Below are 23,976 nucleotides of genomic sequence, written 5' to 3'. Positions count from 1 at the left end.
CCACTAGCCACATTGTAAAAAACTGCTCAAAAATAAACTGGCACTTGGAATAGCAGCAGCTACCCCATGGCTGACATGCTGGCATGTTGCTCTCTCCACCACACACACAAGACAGAGCATTTCCACAACCAGGACTTAAGCCAGGGGCACGGTCCACTGGATAAATTAGTTGGACATGAACGGAGCACAGAGACAACCTTGGTGGCTGTGGTAGTTTGAATATAATCACCCCTCCCCCGTAATCTTATAGGAGTCGCTCTATTAGAAGGTATGGCTTTGTTAGAGTGGGTATGACCTTTTGGAGGAAGTGTGTCATGGAGGGGAGGGGCGGGCTTTGAGGTTCCCTACGCTCAGGGTACTACCCAGTGTCTCAGTCTACTTCCTGTTGCCTGCAAGATGTAGGACTCTCAGCTACTCCTCCAGTACCACGTCTGTCTGCGGGCCACCATGCTCTCCACCATGATGATAACAGACTAAACCTTTGAAACTGTAAGCAAGCCACCCCAATTAAACGTTCTCCTTTTAAGACTTGCCATAGTCGTGGTGTCTCTTTGCAGCAATAGAAACCCTAACTAAGGCAGTGGTCAACCTCAAGAGTTCGGTCTTGAACACAAAACAAGGTCTGCATACACTCGTACATCCTTCAACCTGCAGGCTTCAGCTCTAGTCAGAGGGGTACCTGTGCCGCAGTGGTCTTGCCCCCTGTTGGTAGCTTTCAAGAGCTAAGACAGGAGGGCCCCTTGCTCTGCTGGCTCACTGCAGAGGCTACTGTAGATGGATGCTAAGCCACGGTGTAATTCCGCATTGCCCTGGGATCTCTTGCCTATAGAGAGGCCCACTATCTGAAAACGAATTCCTGGTTGGTTCTGATAAACACAATCTGCCTCATTTGGAGTCATTTGCCACATATGGCTTCTTGAATGCTCAACGTGATTTAGAGGCAGAGGTGAGATTTCCAAAACTGGTGGTTTGTATCATTTAGACTGAATCTACATGGTACATTTCTACATGCAAGAGTGTATTTGATGGCTATGTTATGTTTTCTCCGCGTGTGTGTGTGTGTGTGTGTGTGTGTGTGTGTGTGTGTGTGTGTGTGTGTGTGTGTGTTCCTCTGCACCTTATTTCTTGAGACAGGATCTCTCATTGACCTGTGATTTCAGCTAGACTGACTGGCCAGAGAGCCTCTAGGGTTTACCTGGCTGTGTCAAGTCCCCCGTCTCCAGGATGGAGATTACAGATGGGCACAACTGTGCCTGACTTTTGCATGGGTGCCAGGGAGCCATACTCAGGTCCCATTTGCACAACAGTCACTTACCCCAGCCACAAGATTGCTATAAATTTTTACACATCTAAGTCACTGTCTCAATATTTGAGAATAATGTTCCCTCCAAGAGGGAAGTGTGCCCAGACAGTTGTACAGTCTTCTTGGGTGCTTGAGCAGAGGCAGCCCAGTGAGCCCCGTGTATCCATGCTAAACAATGAGAAATGCTCCACCCACATTCCCGTTATCTCTGGTGAATAGATGCCAACGTGAAATTAAGCAAAGAACACTTGTGGAGTCCGACATACACCTTAGAACGAGGTTTTTACTGTTCTAGAAGCAACCTTCCAGAAGATGAAATCATCCGTGATTCCCCAAAAATATTTATTTATACAAAAATTTTGAGAGTAATATTTGTGTTTGTCTTTATACCTCAGTCTGTGCATCTGGGGCCATGTCAGACATGTGCAGCCTCCCCAGACACTCTTGCATGTAGCACCTGCTTCCAGGAACGCCAGGGGAGCATGGAGTCTAAGAGGGTAAGAGGGAAATGATCCCTGATGCCCCAGGCTGCGTGGACCCAGAATCCAGAGAGTGAACCCTGACCTGGAAGGTGTCTAGCCAAATGTCCATGGGGAAATACGACCAAGGAAGAAGGCAGAAGGAGGGGCCCCCGAGGGAAGACACGAGAGAACAAATTCTGACCTTGGCTTTTGAATTCCGCATCTCCAGGGGATCCGAGATAGCTAGTTGCTAGCCCAGAAACTAATTGCATTATCTGTCATGACTCATGATGCTGATTGGTGTGAGAGGGCAGTTTGCAAAAAGAACAGATTGTCCTTAATCCCAGGCAGTGCAAGATATGATTCTGGGAGACTTTGTGTCTTGGTGACCTGTCCAAAGAAAAATGCTTGCCACCTCTGGCGACATTCTGATCCCCTAGAGCAGATGTGGTACTTCAATGGGCAAAGCTGACCTCAGATCTCAAGTGTCTTCCAGTCTGGCCCTCACCTAGCCACTCTACCCTGTGTCCTCCCTAGGGTAGCCCTAACGGAAGTTCCCATCGCCACACACCGTGTCGACTCCTTCCCTTCTCTACCCCACCACCTCTGTCTGCACCACAGAAATCCCATGTTCTCAAGAGTTTGCCTTCCCCTAACCAACCCACACTTTCTTTACCACAGTGATTCTCAGAGCTAGCAGAAAGAAATGTTCCAGAAGGAAGCCTCCCTCTCGGCCGTCTGCCGGGAGCCAGGGCTCATGGGCTCCAGGCCTCTAGAGTGAGGTCTGTCACTTTGGTTTCCCAAGGAGCAGCAGCCCGTGGCGCTGGTCTTCCCTCCTCTGCCGCAGGCTGGCCTCAGCTGCACTTGCAAGACTTCACCACCATGTTGGACAGCTGCTCCACCTTGGGGGTCCTGCCGACATAGTACAGGATGGTCAGGGGCTCCAGGTCCTGCGGCACACAGCACGGAGAAGCGGATGCCTCCGGGTTCAGGGTATTGTACAGTCCCAGCACCTGTGGGTGGAGTCACATATTTAGCAGGAGAGAACCAAGCCTTGAGCCTGTGACCGAGAAACTATGCAACTTCCTGGGGGGGGCTGTTCTGAGTGAGCATGCAGCGGAGTGGCCAAGGAGGCTGTTTAAGGGATTGTGGGAACAGTTTGGATGGGAGACTAGTTGCAGTCCTCCAGTGTGGCAGAGGCAGACTACCACATTGCTAGGGATTTGCAATTGATAAGAAACCCTTGGCTAAGAAACTCCTCCAAAAGGTCATCCTTGCTCTAAGTTTCCACATAGGTGGAAAATGTTCTCATTGCTGCCTTGGCACATTTGGTAATTGCCAAAATGTGTGCCCCAGACACGATGCAGCAGTGGTATGCTATCTGGAATTGGGCTTCACTGATGACTGCCCTGCTGTCCGTCCCCCTTAAAGGCAGGTTGCAGAGGCTTTGGACCCTCCACCTATTGTTTCCAAAGTGCTTTAAGCTGTCTTAACAGAGAAAGACACTTCTCTGGGCCCCACATCTAGCCAACCAGGTGCACATATCTATGACATGGGGTGGCATAAGACAGTTGAATAACTTCCATGGTACAAAGTAAATAAAAGGGATGCTTGAAACTATAGTAGGAACTCTGCATGTGTGTCTGTGTGCATGAGACTAAGTCCAGATCATTGCACATGCTAAGCATACGTTTTACCAATGTGCTAGCTCCTGTGGTAGGAGCTTAGATTTCAGAGTGTGATGGAATTGGGCCAGCCTGCCAAGATCAGAATATTATTACAGGGGTTTTACTCATCCAAGATTATCACTCACTCAAGATTCAGTCTTTCATTCACTCCTAGGGACCAGTAGCCTAGTTAGTGCTGCCCCGGTGCCCAGAGAGCATGCACCCTGCTCCATACCGTGCTATGGGTTGTGTCTGCACTGCGGAGGTACGGGCAAGGGCCTGAGCAGAAGTTGGCATAGTAACCCTTAGGTTCGTGGACCCATTTCCAGCCCAGATCCTGCCGGAAGTCAATGTAGAGGGGGCGGACACAGCAGTTCTCCTCCAAGTTGCTATGATAAAAACATGTACAGGAAGTCAACAAAAAGGGAAACTGATTATAAAAAGTTCACATGTGTCTTCCTATTTCCCTTGGAGTACTTCTGCCATCATAGGAGGTAAGCCTAGTTCACCAATCCCAGGTTTAGGTGCATTTGGTTACAACCATGACTCCCAGGGAACCTGAGTGTGACTATCAGGCCCCTCCAATCCTGTTGTCTGCAGAAATTCACTTGGTAATCCCTCCTCACTCTGGGCAGATACCCTGGGCTTCAGCAAGTCTCTGAAGACATCATGAAGTCACTGCTTCCAAAGGCAACTGTTGGCCAAAATCTGACTTCTTGTAGATTTTAAGACCAAACCATAGCCAGGCGTTGTGGTGCATGCCTTTAGTCCCAGCACTCGGGAGGCAGAGGCAGGTGGATCTCTGTGAGTTTGAGGCCAGCCTGGTCTATAGAGTGAGTTCCAGGACAGCCAGGACTATTAGAGAAATTCTGTCTCAAACAAAACAAACAAAAAAGACCAAACCATGATAGACTCCATTGTTTACCTTTTAAATAACCATTCCTAACCCCATTCTTCCTTGACTCCTCCCACTCCAGGGATACTCATTTTCCTGGCCACCCTTGAAGGCAGGGGTGGTCATGTGACCTGATTAATGGCCAGTCAGAAGTTGGCAGGAAGTAGGACAAGTTCTGGCAAAGATACTTGGTTATTTAGAAAAGTAACAGCTGGGACAGGAAAGCTGTTGGCTTTTCCCTTCCTTTATTCTTAAGCACAGACAAGTCACCTGACGTTCTAGAAAGCCCCATGACCACAGGCAAAAAGCTGAAGAGCCAGCGCACTAGGCAAACCAGGTGAGATCAGAACATCTATCTCTTCCAAAGGCAAAATCAAGCAGCCAGACCAACCTCAAGTCTGCCACAAGAAGTCCCCTAGGGCTGGGATCACTGTTGTCCACAGCTAAGTGCATTCATCCTGGTTGACAAATAGATACATGGGACAAACCTACATGCCAGCCTTGGAATGGGTGGTGGCAAGCACACCACGTCTCCCATCGTTTCCTGAGCTGGCCATCTCTAACCGTATATTAAGTTGTCCCACCCCAAATCCATCCAGGCATCTTCTCTGGCCAATTGACCCTTTCTGTTCCTCCTCTCCCTAGAAGTGCCTCCCCCCACCCCCAGTCTTGGATCCCTAGACATCTGAACCTCACCCATACTCTAAGGAAGACTTTGTTCAAACTCCAGCCTTTTCTGTGTCCATGGATGCACCCTCCCAGGTCCCCGTGTGCACAATCCTTCAGACCCCCACCCTCCCAATGTCATTCTCTTCCTGTTAGTCCTGGGTATGTAGGCTTCCTCATCCCTCTCCCATCTGTGAGCAGTCCAGCTGTTCATAAAGAAGAGAAGCAGCAGGCCAGGCGGTGGCAGTGGTGGTGCACACCTATAATCCTAGCACTCGGGAAGCAGAGGCAGGCGGATCTCTGTGAGTTTGAGGCCAGCCTGGTCCACAGTGGGAGTTTAGGACAGCCAGGGCTACACAGAGAAACCCCGTCTGAGGGAGGGAGAAGGAGGAGCAGGAGGAGGGGGAAGAAGAGAGAGAAGGAAAGAAAAAGAGAAAAGAAAGGCAGACACAGCTTCTGAAGGCAGATCCCTTCTGAAGTCATTGGTAATTTCTCTAGTTCAAGAGCTCCCCTGTGAAGGGATATGTTCTATTCCCCATCCAGTAGCATCCTCCAACCCTGCATGGATGGGATGGATCCTGTTAACTGTCAGTTTGAGAGAATCCACCATCACCTGTGACAAGAGCTCTGGGCATGCCTGTGGGGGATTATCTTGATCACACGAATTGAGGTGGGGAGACCCACCCTTGTGGGCAGGACCGTTCCCTGGGCAGGGGAGTGGGGGTAAGGGAAAGTAAGCTGAACACTAGCATGCATTCAATTCTCTCCTCTCCTGACTGAATGTAATGACAGCAGCTGCTTCAAGCTCCTGATACCCTGATGTGCCCTCTGTGAAATGTGAGCTAAAAGAAGCTTTCTCTCTTATGATAATTTTTGGTGACCCTTTTATCACAGCAATGAGAAAGAAAATCAACAGAGAACCAAGCCCTTTTTCAGTGGACTCCTGCATTAGTCTCCCCCTCCCCATATAAGCACACCTTGCTAGTACTTCGAGCAGGAAGACAATGAGGAGGCATTCCCCAAGCCTCACTGGTACCAACATCCCAGATTCTCCTCCTCCATTACTTTATCCAGACCTGGCCAGAGCCAGGCTACAGAAGATATGGGATCCCAGAAAACAGAGAGGTTTGGAAGAGATTTCCAGTCTTCTTTCCTAGGCACGTCTGTGAAAACTACAGGAGACCCTTGGCTGAAAGGGGCTCAGATCTCAAGCCAGTGCCACAGGAGGGAAGGTTGACCTCACTCCCTAGAGGGCCAAGGCTCACCGGAAGCAGTAATTGGTATCCAGGGCCCGCTTCTTCCTCTGTCCGCCCTGGCCTGGGCTGTCGAGTCTGTGTGGAGGGATCATCATGAGGATCAGGTGAGGGTTGTGGTGATCCTTCTGCTTCTTGAGGCGTCCCAGGTCTCCCCGGCCATGGTCATCCTCATTGTCCACTCCTGCAAAGGGAAGCAAGGCCACAACCTCCTGTCTAAAATAAGTAGTGTCCTTGCAGGCTGCTTCCACACCCTGTCTAAGCCTGTCACTGCCCAGTCAGGATGACGGATGACACAGTCTGTGAGGGAGGAGGGCACAGGACAAGTCCTCTCCCCTCCCCGCCCCCGTGAGAAGGCACAGACTGAGGGGAGCAACCAGTATCAGTAGTACTCAATGGTTACCATGGACACCCTTCCAGATGCCTTCACAATGCCCGCGCGAGAGCACCTTGCCTTCCTGAGATGGACGCATCACGGGCTCCCTCACGGAGCCGTGAGGTATCCCCACCACCAGATTGGCACCTATCACACACTTTTTGGGGATGCCACTTTAGATTCTGAGACTCCTTCTGAGACTTTGGGTTTCCTGCTAGAGTCTGAATTAGTCAAGACACCCCAGAAGTCCCATTGAGAATTGAAAGTGTCACAGTTCGAGACAGCCTGTGTGGGAGCCAAAGAAGCAAGACATTGTCACCTGGGGCTTAGGGGTCAGGGGTGTTTTCACTGTAACATTCAGATGAGGTAATAGAGCATTAAGACAGGCTTGGGAAGAGAGCCCAAATTCAGCTGAAAAGGAGAAGCCTAAATTAGAATGATTGGTTCTACTGGGAATCTTGTTTGTGAAGGACAGCCGCTGGCCGCTGACCATCCTTCCCAGGGCAGGAGCTCCAGAAATCTAATTTACACAAGGAACTTGGATCTGAGGGAGGGGCTTTTATGTATATAAGATAAATAGGAACCTACTTGTGTAGCCCCCCCCTTTTCTGAAGCCTTTATGCACAAGGGACGATATTCTAGTGGTGGGAAGGTGCCACCTTAGCCTGACCTATATGTGAGGACTCAGAAGGCACTGCAGTTAGGATGTCAGACTTTTCGATTTAAAAGACAGACAGATAGATAGATAGATAGATAGATAGATAGATAGATAGATAGATACAAGGTTTGAGGTTGAGCCCATGAAGGGCCAGGGATTGCTGAGGTCCAGGCCCAAGATCTGTGCTAGGCCAAGAGCAACCTTCTCTTTCTGGCAGATGAGGGCCTGACCTCTGCACTTCCCAGTTGCCTGAAATGGAGACACAAAAGGAAAAGAGAGTTTCCCTGAACCCCAGAAAATTGCACTTATGTTAGACACTGAGATTGTAAAGCCTGTCAGCTATCATGCTAATGCTACACACATGTACGGTCAAACACTCAAGAGGGGAAGCAACCGTCTTAATTCAGATAATTCCCGGGCAAGGACCAAGAAGGTCCAGCAGCATCCGGAAGCTCAGGAGTGGGCACTCATACGCAGGCCCACTGGAGTTCATTCCCTTGAGGAGCATGCATCGGCTTATCGGTGTATATTTATTACCTCATGTTGTGTGCCGAGCTTATGAAAGAGGTGCTCTTGTCCTAGTTCCCTGGACAGCTGGCCTGTGTGCATGATTTCATCACTCCCTAGAATCCTGCTGCCTCTTAGATGCTAATGTATTCTGTCCAAGAGGAACTCAGGACATGCTCAGGACTTTGAGGGCTAAGCAAAAATCACCAAGCACAAAACAGCCATCTCTATGAGGGAAATCAGTCCTTTTCCTTGGAGTCTCCAAGGGGTCTCCTATTGCATTATCCATTTCCTCATCCCGCCACACCTCAGCATCGGTACCTTTGAATTTGATTTCCATCACCTCGTGAACATTTTCCAGTATGTCTCCATTGGGCTGAAAGGTGTGACATGGACAGTGAATGCTGATTTCCAGACCCAAGTTGGACTCTGCAAAATAAGACCCAGAGTCAGGAGAAAACCACCGAGTGACAGGGCAGCACACCCACCATCTACATCTGAGCAAGGGGGAGAAGTGAGTTATATTTCTGTCACAGGTGACAGAGATCGCTTCCCAACCTCAGAGCCTCCTGCACAGGGTGCCACAGTCCATGTATCTCTGTTACATTATGAACAACTAGTAGTGGGCATTTTGGAGGCAGATAGAAATAGTCGTCCATTTTCAAAAGATGCTTTAAGGAGATTGTCCCTACATACATGGGACAAAAGTGTAAGGGCACTGCAGGGCGCTGGTGGCCACGCCTTTAATCCCAGTACTCGGAAGCAGAGACAGGAGCATCTCTGAGATCCAGGCCAGGTTGGTCTGCAGAACGAGTTCCACAATAGCCGGGGCTGTTAACACAGAGAAAGCTGTCTTGAAAAACCAAACCAAACAAACAGAGTGCAACAACACGAGAAGGAAGGGAAAAGCTCACACTGCCTAGGTGTCTTTTGGGAGAGCAGGTATTTGAGTTAGCCTGAAGAATAGGATAGAAGAACCAGGGACTGGGGGTGGGGCCTAAAGGGAGCAACTGAGGAACCTATGAGGTACTTAAAGGCCACAAAATGGAAAGCTGAGTGACAGGCGTGGGAAAATGGGGGTGGGGGCCACAAAGGTCAGGGTGAGGGAATCAAAAATCAATGCTACAAGTTATACTACTCAGAGTTCTTGTAAATAAGGTCAATATTGCTACCGTCACCTTGGAGATTAAGAAAGTGGGCATTCCAAAGGATGTATGAGGCAAACTGTGGTTATACTTGGTCATATTTCCTCTAAGGAACAAGATTTAATGAGGTAAAAATGACTCGGGAGTTTCTTTGAAAAGCTTGTCATTATGGTGGGCGGTTGGGACTGTGGATGGCAGCATGGGAACACAGGTCAGTCTATCAGCAGTGGTTCTAGAGAGCTATGCCCGAGGGTCCAGATGACCTGGGTTTAATGAAATGAGCTTGGGGAAACCTAGAGATGCCGGGCTTTGTTGACGTTGAGGGCCAACGGGCCAACTCGGGCCAACTCGGGTCGTTTCTCCCCTTAGCTGTGGGCTGATATTTTGGTAAACAAAATCAAAGCAGCACAGACATTGAGAAAAGGGGTTGAGTGAAGTAAAGAGAGAAAGAAAAACAGAAGGACATAAAGGCATGGGCAGTAGTTCAGTGTTTAAAGGGCTTGCTACACAAGCATTTGGACCTGAGTTCAATTCCTAGAACCCATGTAAAAAGCCAGAACATGTGCTTGTAATCCCAGAATTAGGGAGACACACATAGGAGGATCCTTGAGGCTCTAATTATTGGCTACTCAGTGAGCCCCAGATCCCAATGAGACCCAGTCTCAAACAGACAGACAGACAAGCAAACAACAACAACAAACACTGTGGATGACTCTCCTGAGAACAGCAGAGGGGGATGACCTCTGGCCTCTACATGTATGTACAGACACATGCACACACACACAGGCATACACACATCAACACATGCACACAATAACGAGAAAGTCTGACTGAATCAAATAGTCGCAGAGAAAACCAGGCTGAGCCTGGTATGGGGTCAATGCTGGGGCTAGCCGTGGCTGGTGTGAGAGAGAGCACAAGAGACAGACCTTCCCAAGTGAACATCTCAGTGAGACAACTGGCTTACTGTTCCCTGAAGTCACCTTAGTCGTCATCTAGTCTCAGGACCAGCTGATGCCTTCCTAAAATCTGCTGTCATCAGAGAACACCCCAAAATCCACTTGGTTCAGTACCCTCCCAGGCAGAACGGGTATTGCAGGGTGATTCCAGTCACCATGGTGTGTGCCTGGCATCCCAAGGCTCCAGGTGACAGGAACTCAGACAAAACGGTCAGGAACTAACTTCCTCCATAAACCCCAGTGTCCAACCAGCTCTCCTAACCCTGTCCCAAGGAGAACGTCAAGGGCAGTCGTTAAGCTTGAAGGTCTCTGTTCCAGAGGGTCAGCTCGGTCAGGGGAACAAGTCAGTATAGCCAGGTGACAATAGAGGAGACACGACCAGGCGTGAAGTCTGCCCTCTTCCTGGTGTTGGACAGCTGGAAGGAGGTGCGGGAGCTGCAGTAAGCAACACTCAGCACTTCCTGTTCTAGGTGGGGTGGAAGAGGCCTGGAGTGAGCACATTCTATGATTGTATGTGTTAGAAAGTAAAAGTGCATTTGGATGGGGGGGGGTCAGAGTGCGTGTGGGAAGTATGAGACAGTGGCCTAACTTGGCCTATGGCTCTCTCTTTAGGTAAAGGGCTCAGAGGTGATGACAATTACCAACATTTGCTGACATTACTTTCTACCAAACTGCTCTAAGATTTTATCAGCAATAGTTCATTTAGTCTCTATAATAATCCTATAAACTGTCAGTTGGTAGGGGCACACGCCTTTAAATCCCAGCACTTGGGAGGCAGAGGCAGGTGGATCTCTGTGAGTTTGAGGCCAGCATGGTCTACAGAGCGAGTTCTAGGACAGCCAGGGCTACACAGAGAAACCCTGTGTCGAAAAACAAAACGAACTCCTATAAACTAGGAACTTCATTAGCCCGTTGTACAGTGGAGGTCACTGCGGTTAGGGACATTAAGTAGTTTACCCAAGACGCTCACAGTGAGTAGTCATTTCAAGATCAGGACAGGGGGCTGTGGACTCTGGTGAGATATCCCACACCATACATTTTGTTTGCTTTAAACAAGGGCTCACTATGTAGCCCACACGAGTCTAGAAGTGGTGATCCTCCTGCCTCAGCCTAGTGCTGGAATTACTGTTTGTGCCACCATTCCCAGCTGAGATGCTACACACCAAGTCGTCAGGGACAAGGATCGGGCATCAAAAGGCGCCGAGGATACAATGATCCACCATTCACTGAGAGGCAAAATGCCTGTGTTTCCTTGCCATGCCAGCCTGACACTGGGTACATCCTACCAGCCTGACTGTATGCAGAGAAGCTGTGGACTGTATGACTCAAGGCACAACTGTGGAAGGACCTGGGTCCCCCATCCTGGATAGAGCTCTGGGAAGCCCTGGGCCTCAGCGTGCAGCCTGGGTACCTGGAGCACATGGGCTTGCAGATGCTTCCTGAGTGACTCCCAGACCACAGGTGTGACTCAGGCTTCATCAGTCCCCACCATGAGCTGCTCCAACTTGGAGTCTGTTTGCAGCCTGGTTTGGGGCCATGAACTCTTGAGGAGGCTCGTGAACAAAGGCCTAGGCCACTTCCCCTGAGGGAAGGGAGGGGTGGCAGAATTTGCCTACGAGTGAACTGAAGGTTCCAATGAAAAACAAACCTCAGAGTTGGCAGTGGGGAGGTGGTGGGTGGAGGACTCACGGGTTTTATTATGAAATTATCTTTTCTGATGTCTCAAGGAGGATGGAAAGCATGTTCTACACAAACTTCTCTTTGAGTTCCACAGCTGTGGGCCCAAGCATTCCAAGTGCCCAGGGCTTCAGAGAAATCCAGGTGGAGCTGATCAAAACCAGACAGGCAAACTAAGATGAATTCTCCCTTGCCTCTTTTTTTTCCGGCCCATGGGAAACTCTGAGTGGAGAGCCGCCTGATTCAGAGGTGCATTGCTGCCACCATTGACCGAGTCCTGTTGGTTTTCACAGGCGTTATCTTCCTAAATGGGCCTGGGCAGGGTCTCCAGCCTACCATGTGTCAACTCTGTCGTTGTCACACAAGGCCCCATGGATGGGAGCTTGAAGACTTGGATGCCTAAGAGTCCAGCAGATTAGGGAAGTTAGAAAGTCACCTCGGAGCCTCACTCACAGGGAGCACTGAGGCATGGGCTAGAAACAGTATGCACAGCATACTTCAAAGGGTGGCTACTGCTCAGCTCTGGTACAGGGTAGGGGCCAAGTTTCCAATTAGTCTGGAAAAGTCAGGAACCTTCGTTGGGCTGGGTTTTGTGGTTGTTTGTTTGTTTAGTATATATATCCCTGGCTGTCCTGGAGCTAACTATGTAGACCAGGCTGGCCTCAAACTCAGAGATCCGTCTACTTCTGCTTCCAGAGTGCTGGGAGTAAAGGCCTGCACCACCACACCTAGCCCAGCTTTCTGTGAAATCTCCCAAATTTTAAAACAACCAAAACCCTGCTGGCCAAGAGTTAAATGTAAAGGCAGGCAGCTTGTGACCTCTGCCCTCAACCCTACTTTCCTCAAACATCAAGGACTCTGGCTGCCAGTGTGTAAATGGAGTAACAGTATCACAGCTGCTGATGCTAGGGACCAGGAGGAAGAGATGGGACCCTATGTGTAACCCTCCTGCCACCACCACAACCATCACCACCTCCACCATCTCTGCCACCTCCACCACCACTAAGCTGTCAGAGCAGGAAGTACCAACATGGTGTCAGGAGACACCAGACTATCGTCACCCGGGGGACAAAAGTTCTAATCCAGGCTGGATAAGCTCAGTCGAGGAACTTGATCACTCTGTACCTCAGCTTCCTAATCTGACATAATGAAAACTTATTCTTACAAGGTGCATTGAAACCCACAAAGTTCTCTCAAATACACATGACCCTTAAGACCACTCTGGGAAGCCTGCAGGGTGGGAGCAGTACTTCATTTTCCAGGTGAGGAGCCACGGTATGTGGGGATGACATTTGGGACATGTGACATTTGATGTGCCTGTTGTAGAGATCAATGACACTGTGCGTTTGAAACTCAGTTCGTCTACACAGAACCTGCCCTGTTTCTTCTTCCAGTCTTCCCTCTTCCAACAGCTGATGATACCACCTGGATGTCCTGTCTAAAACCTTAGACGTCATCTGAGAGTGCTCTTGTGTCTTCACACACCTAATACTAGCCTATTGGCTCCACCTCCAAATTACAGAATGAACCCACGTGCTTTCCATACGCTGCACCGCCTCCATCCAAGCCCCTGCCACCCGCCTCTAGGCTGCTACAGTGCTCCCTAAATGTCTTCCTGGCCTTTCCCCTTTCCTTCACAGAAACCAGAGGGCTTCTGTTTAAAGGGATAAGCCACATCATTGCACCCACATGCACACCTAGCTAATAGCACTCATCACACTCAGAGTAAGCCCCAAACCTTCCTGTGGTCTGACACATACTTGGCCAGATGGCCTTGGCTCGTGATGTTCCAGTTTGTTCACAGCTGCTACAACAAATCAAGCTAGGTTGCAGCCAGGGGCCTGGTCCCCACTGCTTCTTATGCTTGAGCCTCACTTTAGCCTGGCCTCCTGACCCTGAAGGGCTAGCTCCTTCCCATCACTTGGGTCACACCATCAGACTCCCTTCCTCATGGAGACCTCCTCGAGGCAGCAGTGTTGGAGCACCCAGCCATCATCCCCTGATTCCTTAGTTTCCAGTGCATTGTCACGAACTGACACGCCGTTTTGTCAGTGTGTTCACCGCTGAACCCCCAGGGCCTGATTTAGAGCCAGCATTTAATGACAGAGTAGAGAACAGAGTCACTAGCAAAGCTAGACTTGGGAGCCAGATATATGGCTCCCCTAGTCTTCTCCTCTTCCCTTTCATGAGGTGAAAGGAACCTGAGGTTCCTTCTGAAATGTCCCTGCTAAGAGTTTACCTACCTCTCCGCAACAGCCACTCCCGCACAGTGTCAGTGACATCAAAAGACAGCCACTCAGCAGTGCCCCTCGTGGGCAGATTCTTGCCACCAATATAGCGCTGCTTGGCAATGTGCTCATCTGGTCGAAGTATCTGTGAGGCAGAGGAAGGAAGGAGTGTCTGAGGCCAGGACAGAATGCCAGGGGTAGGTTACATTGTACAGGACTGGTGAGCCAAGCCAGGGGTGACTAAGGGCTTCTGAGCGCCATGCCCTTTGTGCACCCCTCAGTGAGAGAGGCTCTGAGGGGTCGGCTTCAGCCCAGGTCTGTCAGACCCCACACTCAGTGAGGGACAGACACAGAGAAGGAACCGGCGTCTGGTGTGTGGTGTCCAGCCAGAAGAGATACCTGGAAGAGCTCAATTCTCTGCTCAGTGCGCTTGGAGCTGGGGTTGGGCACCCGCAAGACCCGGAACTCTGCCCGGAACAGATTAGTTCCATTTTTCTCCACTGAGGACACGTTGAAGCGAAAAACCTTAGAGGTAATCCCTTTGGGGCAGACAGCCAGTTCATCTAGAGGGAAAAAGCAATGGGGAGAGGCACAGTGAGTGAGCGCCCAGTGTGCTGCCAGGAGACACATGCCAAGTGGTCCCAGCCCTGTCTATGACCTCCCCAAAGGCTTGAGGCCACAGACCTAAACATGGAGATGCGAGAAAGATTTCTGGTGATGCCAGAGTCATGCACAGTCCTGAGCAAGGAGACCTTGGAGCTACAGGACATGTAACTGAGACTGAGCAGTCAAGTGTAAGTGTCCTCTTTGCCCACTGTCTTTAAAAAAAAAGGTTTATTTATTTTATGTGCATGAGTATGGACTTAAGTGTTTAAGTGCACTACATGTGTACAGTGCCCACAGAGGCCAGAAGAGGGCGGTGGATCCTCGGAACTGGAGCTACCGGCACTTATGAGCTACCGGCACTTATGAGCTACTGACACATATGATAGGAATTGAACCCTGGTCTTCTGGAAGAGTGTGAGTGATCTTAACTGCTGAGCCATCTCTCCAGCTCGGCTCCCACTGTCTTGCTACCCCAAACTGCTAAGCTCTTCAGACTAATTTTCTTAATCTTTCAAAAAAATACAGATTCTCAGTCAGACGTGGCAGCACAGCCCATAATATCAGCACTTGGGAGCCTGAGGCAGGAGGAGCTTGAGTTTAAGGTCAACCTGGGCTATAAACAAGTCCCCAGCAAAACAGATTCTGAGAAGATAGCAGTTAGTCACGTAGCTATCTTAGAGTAGTTGACCCAGATGTTCATGTTCTCGTTCACCATGTGTTCATTCATTTCTTAAACATGGATAGGGGCTGGACAGAGGGTTCAGTGGTTACGAGTACCTGCTATTCTTCCACAGGACCCATGTGCGATTCCCAGCACCCATGTTGGGTAGCTTGCGACCAGTTGGTTGTAACTCTGGCTGTAAGGGACCTGATACCCTCTTCCCGCCTCCTCAGGCATACAGACAGCCAGACCCAGACTTAGGTACACACACACACACACACACACACACACACACACACACACACACACACACACGAGCGCACGCACACATACACTCACACACACAAATAATAAATCTTTTAAAAATGTAAACATATATGAAATAAATACCAGGAGCCATGTGTGATGCTGATGACAGGAAGCCACAGTCCCTGCCTGCAGGTGACACAGACCCAAATCACAGGACACTCGTGTGTCAATCTGAGAGCCTGAACTTCATCCTGATGACAGTAGGGGGTTACAGAAAGTGTTTGAACCAATGCTGTGGCTTAGACCTAAACAAAGGGCAGCTTCTATGGTAAAGAGGCCATATACACACACATTTCAAATCAAAGGAGCTAGCTGTCTCAACTACTTTCTCTTCGTGGGTTAATATTTCTGTGATGAAACACCATGACCAAAAGCAGTTTGGGGAGAAATGATTTTGTTTGGCTTATGCTCCCACATCCATGGTCCATCACTGAAGGAGGTCAGAACAGGAACTCAAACAAGACAGGAACCTGGAGACAGGAGCTGATGCAGAGGCCATGGAGGGTGCTGCTTACTGGCTGGCTTCTCAAGGCTTGCTCAGCCTGCTTTCTTATAGAACCCAGGACCACCCAGCCAGGGAATGACTCCACCCATAGTGGGCTTGGCCCCTTCTGTCAATCACAAATTAAGAAAATGCCTACAGCTGAATCTTACAGAGGCATTTTCTCATTTGAGGCTCCCGCCTCTCTGGTAACTCTAGTTTGTGTCAAGTGGACATAAAACTAGCCAGCACAGAGGGCCTCTACTCTTGATAGCATGTGCTCTGCCAGCCTGTGTCATCCTACCGTCCTCTTCATCCCTGCCCATCAGCCAGAAGGCAGCAGATGCTCTCCACAGTCCCGAGCCAGACAAAGGAGCGTGGAAGGCTCTGTCTTCTCTGGGCCCCCGTGTCCTTTACAACATCAAGGTCTGAGAGAATTAACACCAGAGATATCCTTTCTACACAAAGGGTGGCAACAGCCAGGACTTGAAATTCAAGCTCCTGGACCCAGATTCCACACATAATGGACATGGCTGGAATGAGCGGGTAAGTACCCCCAGGGGTGGGTTAGGAGTCATGGACTAAGTGGGGCAGATCTGAGGCCTGAAACCAGCAAGTATGCTCCTGGGCTTTAGGAAAGGATGAGTGGGTGTTTCTGGAAATTGCCATCTGGTGGGCCTGACATTCATAGTTAAAGGAAAATTAATGGAACAGATGTAGGAAACAAATGTGTGAATACCAGCTAATGAAGTCCCAATTAATAATTAGTCATGAAGGAACAAAGACTGCCAATTATTCTCTAAGCCAGTCCAAATAGGACCACAGAGAAGAGTCAGTGATGGCAGTTCTCGTGTGGGTATGTGCGAAGGGATGCTAGAGGTGGAACCCAGAGCCTCTTACATGCAAAGCACACACTTAAAAAACACTTTATTTCAAGTTTTAATTAGAAGTATTCAGATGTATCTACGTGAGGGTTTGTACACATGAGTGCAGTGCCAAAGCAGTTCAGAAGAGGGCGTTGGAACCCCTGGAACTGAAGTTAGAGGTGTTTGTGAACCACCCGATGTGGGTGCTGAGATCTGCACTAAGGCCCTCTGCAAGAGTAACACACATTTTTAACTGCTCAACCATCTCTCCACAAAACGCACATTTTACAGCAGAACTACATCCCCAGCAATTTCATATGTAAGTTGACAGGTTTGTAACTCTGGATATGCAAGCACTTGGACCGGTAACCCTCTCATTGACTGAGCATTGGTCTGGGAGAAGATGTCAATCTGTCCTCTGCAGTAACTGTCTGTCAGGGCAATGTGCACCCAGTATAAAAGGGAGGAAGAAAGTAGGAAATGGTAACTAAGGAGGAAGGGGCCAGAGTGGGGTGGAAGCTGTAGGCAGTCAGGGAAGGTGATGTCCTGATGACTGTTCTGCTAAAGCTCACTCCATCATTCATGTGCCATACCCTGTGACAGACCCCCCCATTTTGAAAAGTGTAGGGTGAATCAGAAGGAATGGGAAGCACTTGGTGGGGGGAGCCCAGAGGCTGGGGAATCAAGATCAAGATCAAGAAGCACTGGCTGCTCTTCCAGAGGACCATGGTTCAATTCCCAGCACTCTCATGGTGGCTTGAAACCATCTGTAACTCCAGTCTTAGGGGATCTGACACCCCCCTGGTCTCTGTAGGCGCCAGGTACAAATGTGCCATAGGCATACATGCAGGCAAAACACCCATGTACTTAAGATAAAAAAAACAATTTTAAAAAATGCCCCAGACCATGGGCTGGTGGCCTGGTGAGCAGAGGTGCTTTCTGCCAAGCATGATGGCCTGAGTTCCATCCCTAGGACCTACACTGGAGGATAATATTAGACTTGTGAAAGTTTTCATATGCCCTCAACTCATGTACAAGCATGCATGGGTATCCTGGTACACACATAAATAAATACAATAAAATTTTAAGAGTTCAGGGCCAATACATACTAAAAGCTACAAAGTAAGACCCTATCTCAAAACAAACAAAAATAGCTTAAAATATTTAGTGGAATGAATCACACAAATAAATAAACAAGATATATAATATACCACCTTACATTTTATGTAGCTCTAACAATACTTGAAAATAAAGAGAATTTACAAAATGCATCATTCTACCCATGGGAAAATGGAACATCAGAAAGGCTAAGTGGTTTTTCATGGCCACCCAATTAGTAGGTGGCAGAGGTGGGATTTGACCACACCCCATTTATTGAATCTGGGACCCTGAAAGAGTGGACCTGGGAGATTACCCAATGGAAAGATAGTAGTTTCAGCAACAAATATGATGGGATTATTCAAAATGGCCCTGGCATCCCAACACTGCCTTGGATTCAATGACCAGGACCCCCTGTGCCCTCGCTCTGCTCATGGCAATCAAGAGCTGGGCACAGGAGTCACCTCAGTGAAGTCCATTATTTCCAACTGTTTCCATTTCTTGGAACACTGAATAGTGATGGACACTCTTCCCTCTGTTTTGTAAGAATAGCAGACAACTCACAAAGCACACACATAGTATTCATGTAGAAGCCAGGAATTGAATGTGTGGCTAACTACCTCCTAGGATCCTTTCACACAGGTGTGCATTGGCTTGAACACCTCCTTTCTGAGAACCCATGGAGGAATGACGAGCAACAGGGCCACTTGGAGAGTGTTTAAAGCAGTCTGACCCCACCACCCAGCGACTGACTGCACTGAGTGGGTCCCCAGCAGTCTTCCCAAAGTTTTCTAGATGCTTCCAGTGTGCAGCAAGGAAGGAGAAGCAAAGTTTATCGTTTTTTTATCTGAGAAAGGTACCATGGCTTCAAGTGTTCTGGGAGCTTGGGCAAGCCCTGCCTGGATGGTCTCAAACTTCACATGGATTAACCTTGAAATGAATTAGATGTGTTGTTCAGCCAATGTTTAAAAGTTTTGTGGTAGAAGCCCATAAACAGTTTAAGTCTGTATTACAAGTTGGGAGACTTCACAGAAATTCCTAGATTCTCTACTACCCTGGGAAATGATAAGACATAGTCAAGCTGGACCTACATTCCTGAATGCAGCAATGAGAGAGCCCACACCACACAGTGGCTTCCTCTTTTCCCAGGCCACTGGGGCTCCAGAGCCTCCCAACCCAACCACACCACATACGCCTACTTTCTCCATGACCTAAGTACTTTGCCTAAGTGCTTCTAGAACAAGCTGTACCCCTAACCTAGTATTTGCAACCCCTCTAAGGAAACTCTTTGCCCTATGGGTCACCCCATCTTTAAGCTTGTTGAAAACACAGGTTCCCCCGAGATGTCTCCATACTACCCCTATTCTGTAACAGAGAGAAATGGGACATGGGTGCTCTCTCTGGATCCCTCTTTGGATAACCGGAGCCCTAACATTGGTATCCATGGCATGTGAGTTCTTTCAACCTGGGATATCTTTGAACAAAATCCACAGGTGGTGGCCAGAAAAGAAAGTTCAAAACACTGGCATTCTTCCTGCTGGGGAACTCTCATTTGTCTTAGAGCCTCCCTTGGCTGATAGAAAAGCAAGGGTCTCACACAAGACACAAACACATCTAAGCCAGAAGACGAAAATGACGCTGACACCGATGGTTGCATGGACGGTACAGAATTGAAAAGAGGGTATCCTTCCCCACAACATGAGTCAGAGAAAGCACCTATTCATCTCCCATGGCAACGTCCTAGAAAATCATACGATCACAGAGTCTTGCCTCTATCTCCCAGCAAGTACCCAGGCAAATCATCCCCAGATGTGACAAAAGTCATTCAAAGTGAAAGGGAGCCGAGAGATGACCTCACACAAGGAAACCGAGGCTCTGGGAAGAAGTAACTCATGGCTGAGCTTGCTTAACCTGCTTGAAGCTGTCCAAAAGAGAAAGGAAACCCATTCATTGAAGCTGGGGGAGTTTTGTGGCCTATGAATCCCCAGGCCCGTCTCCAATAGTCAGAGCTGAAAACAAATCCAGTTATTCCCAAGCATCAGAGAACCAGGGTTACAAAAGCAGTAACTGCTGTCCCCTTCTGGGTTACAGTGACAGTAACTGCTGTCCCTTCCTAGTGAGGTTAACCTGGGATTCATCTGTGTCACAGGCCTAGAGATTAGGCTGTGTTCTGCTAGAGCCTAAAGATTGAAGGTAGCCTTAAATTGTGTATTTTACATGTACACTGCCGCTTAGCATAAGTTTCGCACACATCCTTTCTAGGTTAGATCATGTAACAGACTGCCCATGACAGGGCAGTCAATCATAAGACGGTTCCCTATGAGCTCACTTTGGTGCCCCGCCTCCCACTGGAGAGGATGCTTTCTTCTGCTTTTCCTCTCTACGGGCCCCTGTCACCTTGCTCCAGGTCCTATTGTGACTTCTCTCCTAATGCCCATCCTCTGACAGTGACAAAATGTTGACGTGAACATCATCTCATAAGCCATCCCTCTGCCCCTCAAAGCTCTGACACGGAGCTCCTGACAATGCAACAGCGTAGACCCAGAGCCAGTCCTGTGTACCCTCAGGAGCTCAGGACAGGCCTGTCAGTGGTGACCCACGCCTTTAATCCTAGCACTCAGGAGGCAGAGGCAGGGCAGATCTCCACGAGTTCAAGGCCAGCCTGATGTACAGAATGAGTTCCAAGACAGACAGGTCTACACAGGGAAACCCTGTCTTTTATATATACATATATATATATATAAGTTCAGTACTCAGTGTGCCTTGTGCAGCCGGGTGAGCCACACCTGCCCAGCTGCAGGACAGGCCCAGGGGGGTGTCTGTCCAACCACCATATCACCTGTGCCGACTGCAGAGAGCCCGAGCCTGCTTCCAGGTGGTACTGTGAGCCTCTGTGGCATTGCCTTTGTCCCACTGAACACTGACTCCTCCTCAGCATCTTGTCCACTGTGCCAAGTTGGCATAGGTTAGACCATGACTCTAGCCCCCTGTCCCATCCCCTGTCTCGAACTTCCCTTGATGCTGCAGCCTGGGAACTGCACACCAGGGTCTGTCTTGGCTTCTGCTCAGGGCTCCAGATGGGGTGGGCCCTCATGAATTAGAATCTTTCCTTCTTCCTGACCCACGCTATGAAGGTTCCAGGCCTACTCTCTTGTCCTCCGCCTTCCTCAGGCTTGTAACCTTCCCCGGTGTTTGTGGCCACTCCGACTTGCTTTGGTAGGTGACCAAGGAGTCAAGGGTTCAGCCCATCTAAGCCAGGATGACTGGGAACTGTGGTTACCTGGAAGTCCCTGAACCAACACCAATGTAGGGACCCTTGGCAGAGATTTCTGAGTCTGTCTCCTTTCCATCCCTCACTCCCCACAAGCAGCCCAGATCCTAAGAAAGGACACTCCGGGTAGTTACAGGAAAGAGCACCGAGAACACCCCACCCTACCTCCAGAAACCACAGGTTTCTGCCTGGTGTAGGCCAGCTCCCCACTGGCCTCTGCTTCTTCCTTGAGAGCCACCCCACCCATTGGCGCTCATTCCTGTCCCTTCCCCGCAGCCAGGTTTCTTTAGCCTCCTGCTGTTTGCCCCTTGGCCACTCTGACTGTGCCACCCTCCTGGCTCCATCCCATCTTCCCACCCCCCTCGGGCACTACCCACCTCCCAGGTGGGCCTGGGCTGAAGTCACCAGGGCACGGAGGACACCTGCTGGCAGGAAAAGCAAACAGAGCTGCTCCAGATTTGGGCCCAGAGCAGCTCACATTCCTCTTTCCTGGGCTGTCAGTTTCTCAACATCTGCCAGTTTCTCCCTCTTGTGTTGGGGTTTTTTAAATCCCCATTCAGTAAACACACATGACTTCCACACGTGTACAAACACACACAGACATCTCACCCAGAAGCTTCACAGCTCCTCAGCAGGCAGACGGCAGCCTCCTGGGAAGAAACACTCCCAGACAATCAGACCCATCGCCCCCATAGCAGGCAAATGCTTTGGGTTAGCCAGCCCTGCATCCTGTAATCCTGTATCCATTAGCCAGGGAGGCCCTACATATGAATCTGTCTACTGTGTAATGTAAGAGTCTGCATCTCCCCAAGTCCACGTATGTGGGAATATACATGTATTATTTACCCCTCCTCAGCTCATGTGGGTCACGTGTGTGTGTGTGTGTGTGTGTGTGTGTGTGTGTGTGTGTGTGTGTTAGACTGAAGGGCTCAGGCTGCAAGAAGTTAATATCTTGTCCAGGCTTCCTAAAACATGACAAACAAATTTGGGGCAGGTACTGTATTTTCTGAGAGCTGGAAAAGGGACCCAAGATGTGGCACAAGGATCTGGGAGAAGCTGGGAGAATATGGAATTGTCCAGACTCAGAGGGCCATGAAGGTTTGGGGGGCCAACCAGCCCACCCCATGATGGAATCCATGTGCTTACAGTTAACCTCTATGGGCACATGTGTGAGAACATGTTTCCTTAGGTAGCAATATAATTCCAATATCCACCAAGGTTGTGATGGGAGTTCAGAATGCCACTTGGCTCCAGGGTTCCTGGCCTCTTGAAGTGCTTGGCTCTTACCAGAATATCTCTGTCTCCTTTCCCAGCCCGACCATCGCAGTGCACCCTAGGGCACCCTGCTGTGTAACCACCACCAACTCCCTTTTCCAGTTTATCCCCTCCAGAGTAGACACCCAGCAAGCATTTGGACTTACTGTGCTCCGCCAGCCCCTGGATCATGTCGAATTTATGGATCTCTTTGGCATAGTACTCCGACTCTGTGTTCTCCTGAGTGCAGCCTTCCTCCCTCTCCCCATGCATCTCTTCCAGCAACTCCCGGGTGCTGTTGTAAAGTGCCAGGACCTGATAGGGGACGTGGGTCATCACCGATGGCTCAGGGGGACTGGTGAGCCTGAGCTTGCTCAAGATCTGTCCCCTAATGGCTTCCACCCTCTTCTTCTTGATGTGGCCGAAGTCCAAGGTGGTGCAAGTGGACAGAGAGAAGCTTACTGTGGCCAAGTTCAGTAGGGCCAGGACCACCAGAGCCCTTTGCAAGAGCATCTTCGTATATGAGCCCAGGAGCGAGGCCAGGGGGCGGGGGAGGCCTGGCAAGGAGGAGACCCCAGCAGAAAGAGGGAGGAAAACCAGGCGTCCTCCCCAGATCCCAAAGACTGAGGCTTGGCAAGAGGGTGCATGAACTCACTGCACTGTGAGGGCTTCAGGACTCCCAGGAAGCGCTGGCTGCCCCGGGACGAAGTAGCGGACTGTGTGCGATGTAGCGCTGGGATTCTTGTCCATATGTCTAAACAGGTTCTGCTGGGCTCTGGCTCCCAGCAGGCCAGGTAGGGGGCAAGTCGAGGGTTGGGAGGGGTGGCAAGGCAGCTGGGAGTGGGAAGAGAGCTGGAGTTTTTCCTTAGGTAAAAATAAATAGAGCGGATATCTGATATTGCCAAACGCTGCTTGGCGATGACGAGAAAGTGGGTATTTTAAAGAAAGTGCAGAAGGGCCATGGCTGGGTCCCAAAAATCAGAATCTTTGCCTTGCCCCGAAGAAGAATAAGAAAAGAGGATGGAAAAGAAAAGGAAAAAAATGTTATTTTTGAAAAAAATCACCAGTGGGTATGTGGGGAGAGGCTGGGCTGGGCAGCGGCAGGCCCAGCTAAAGGTGGGGGCAGTGCGGGACACACTTGTCTCTCGAGCACTCCATTCATGCTTTCCCTTTTGTTTACACTTCCTGGGGGTTTTCTAAATGGCTCTGTTCACGCTGCCTCTCCTCTTCATTGGCTGGGACGAGAGATTATGTGCAACTGGCAGGCAGGGAGGCCAGGCCTCTTGGAGACAGCTCGGATAATCCACTTGGACCCACAGTCAGCAGCATCTTAGCTTGTCTTCTCCCTCGGCCATGGCTTCTGCCCCTTGCTTCTCTTTGGGGGGGGGGGATCAAAAGGCAAAGAAAATAGAAGCCGATTCACCGCTGACGACTCCGGAAAGCGTTATTCCTTCTCCGCAAGCCTCTTCTCGGTCGTGTCTTGCCTCTCAGTGGCTCAGTCCCTACACTCGGCCCTCTCCTTCCCTCCCTTTCTCTTTCCCCTTCTCTCCCTCTCCTCCCTCTCTCTCTCACACACACATGCACACACACTGCTTTCTCTATTTCTCTCTGCTGAAATTTTATACCTCCCTCCCA

At 49.7% G+C, this 23,976-nt stretch overlaps 1 protein-coding gene across 1 annotated transcript; it reads right to left on the bottom strand.

Moving 5' to 3' along the window:
• Window positions 1–1,566: 1,566 nt before the first annotated feature.
• Window positions 1,567–23,926, bottom strand: Tgfb3 (transforming growth factor beta 3). Its single transcript, XM_005084008.4, has 7 exons — window positions 22,509–23,926; window positions 14,195–14,358; window positions 13,811–13,940; window positions 8,108–8,215; window positions 6,258–6,429; window positions 3,667–3,820; window positions 1,567–2,777 (listed from the first exon to the last, which is right to left on the bottom strand). The coding sequence occupies exons 1-7, from the start codon at window positions 22,852–22,854 to the stop codon at window positions 2,619–2,621; spliced, it is 1,233 nt and encodes a 410-aa protein (XP_005084065.1). The 5' UTR covers window positions 22,855–23,926; the 3' UTR covers window positions 1,567–2,618.
• Between the last annotated feature and the right edge of the window lie 50 nt (window positions 23,927–23,976).

This window comes from Mesocricetus auratus, unplaced genomic scaffold, assembly GCF_017639785.1.
Source record: "Mesocricetus auratus isolate SY011 unplaced genomic scaffold, BCM_Maur_2.0 Super-Scaffold_15014, whole genome shotgun sequence".
Lineage (NCBI taxonomy): Eukaryota > Metazoa > Chordata > Mammalia > Rodentia > Cricetidae > Mesocricetus > Mesocricetus auratus.
This window is presented reverse-complemented; position numbering and strand designations above follow the sequence as displayed.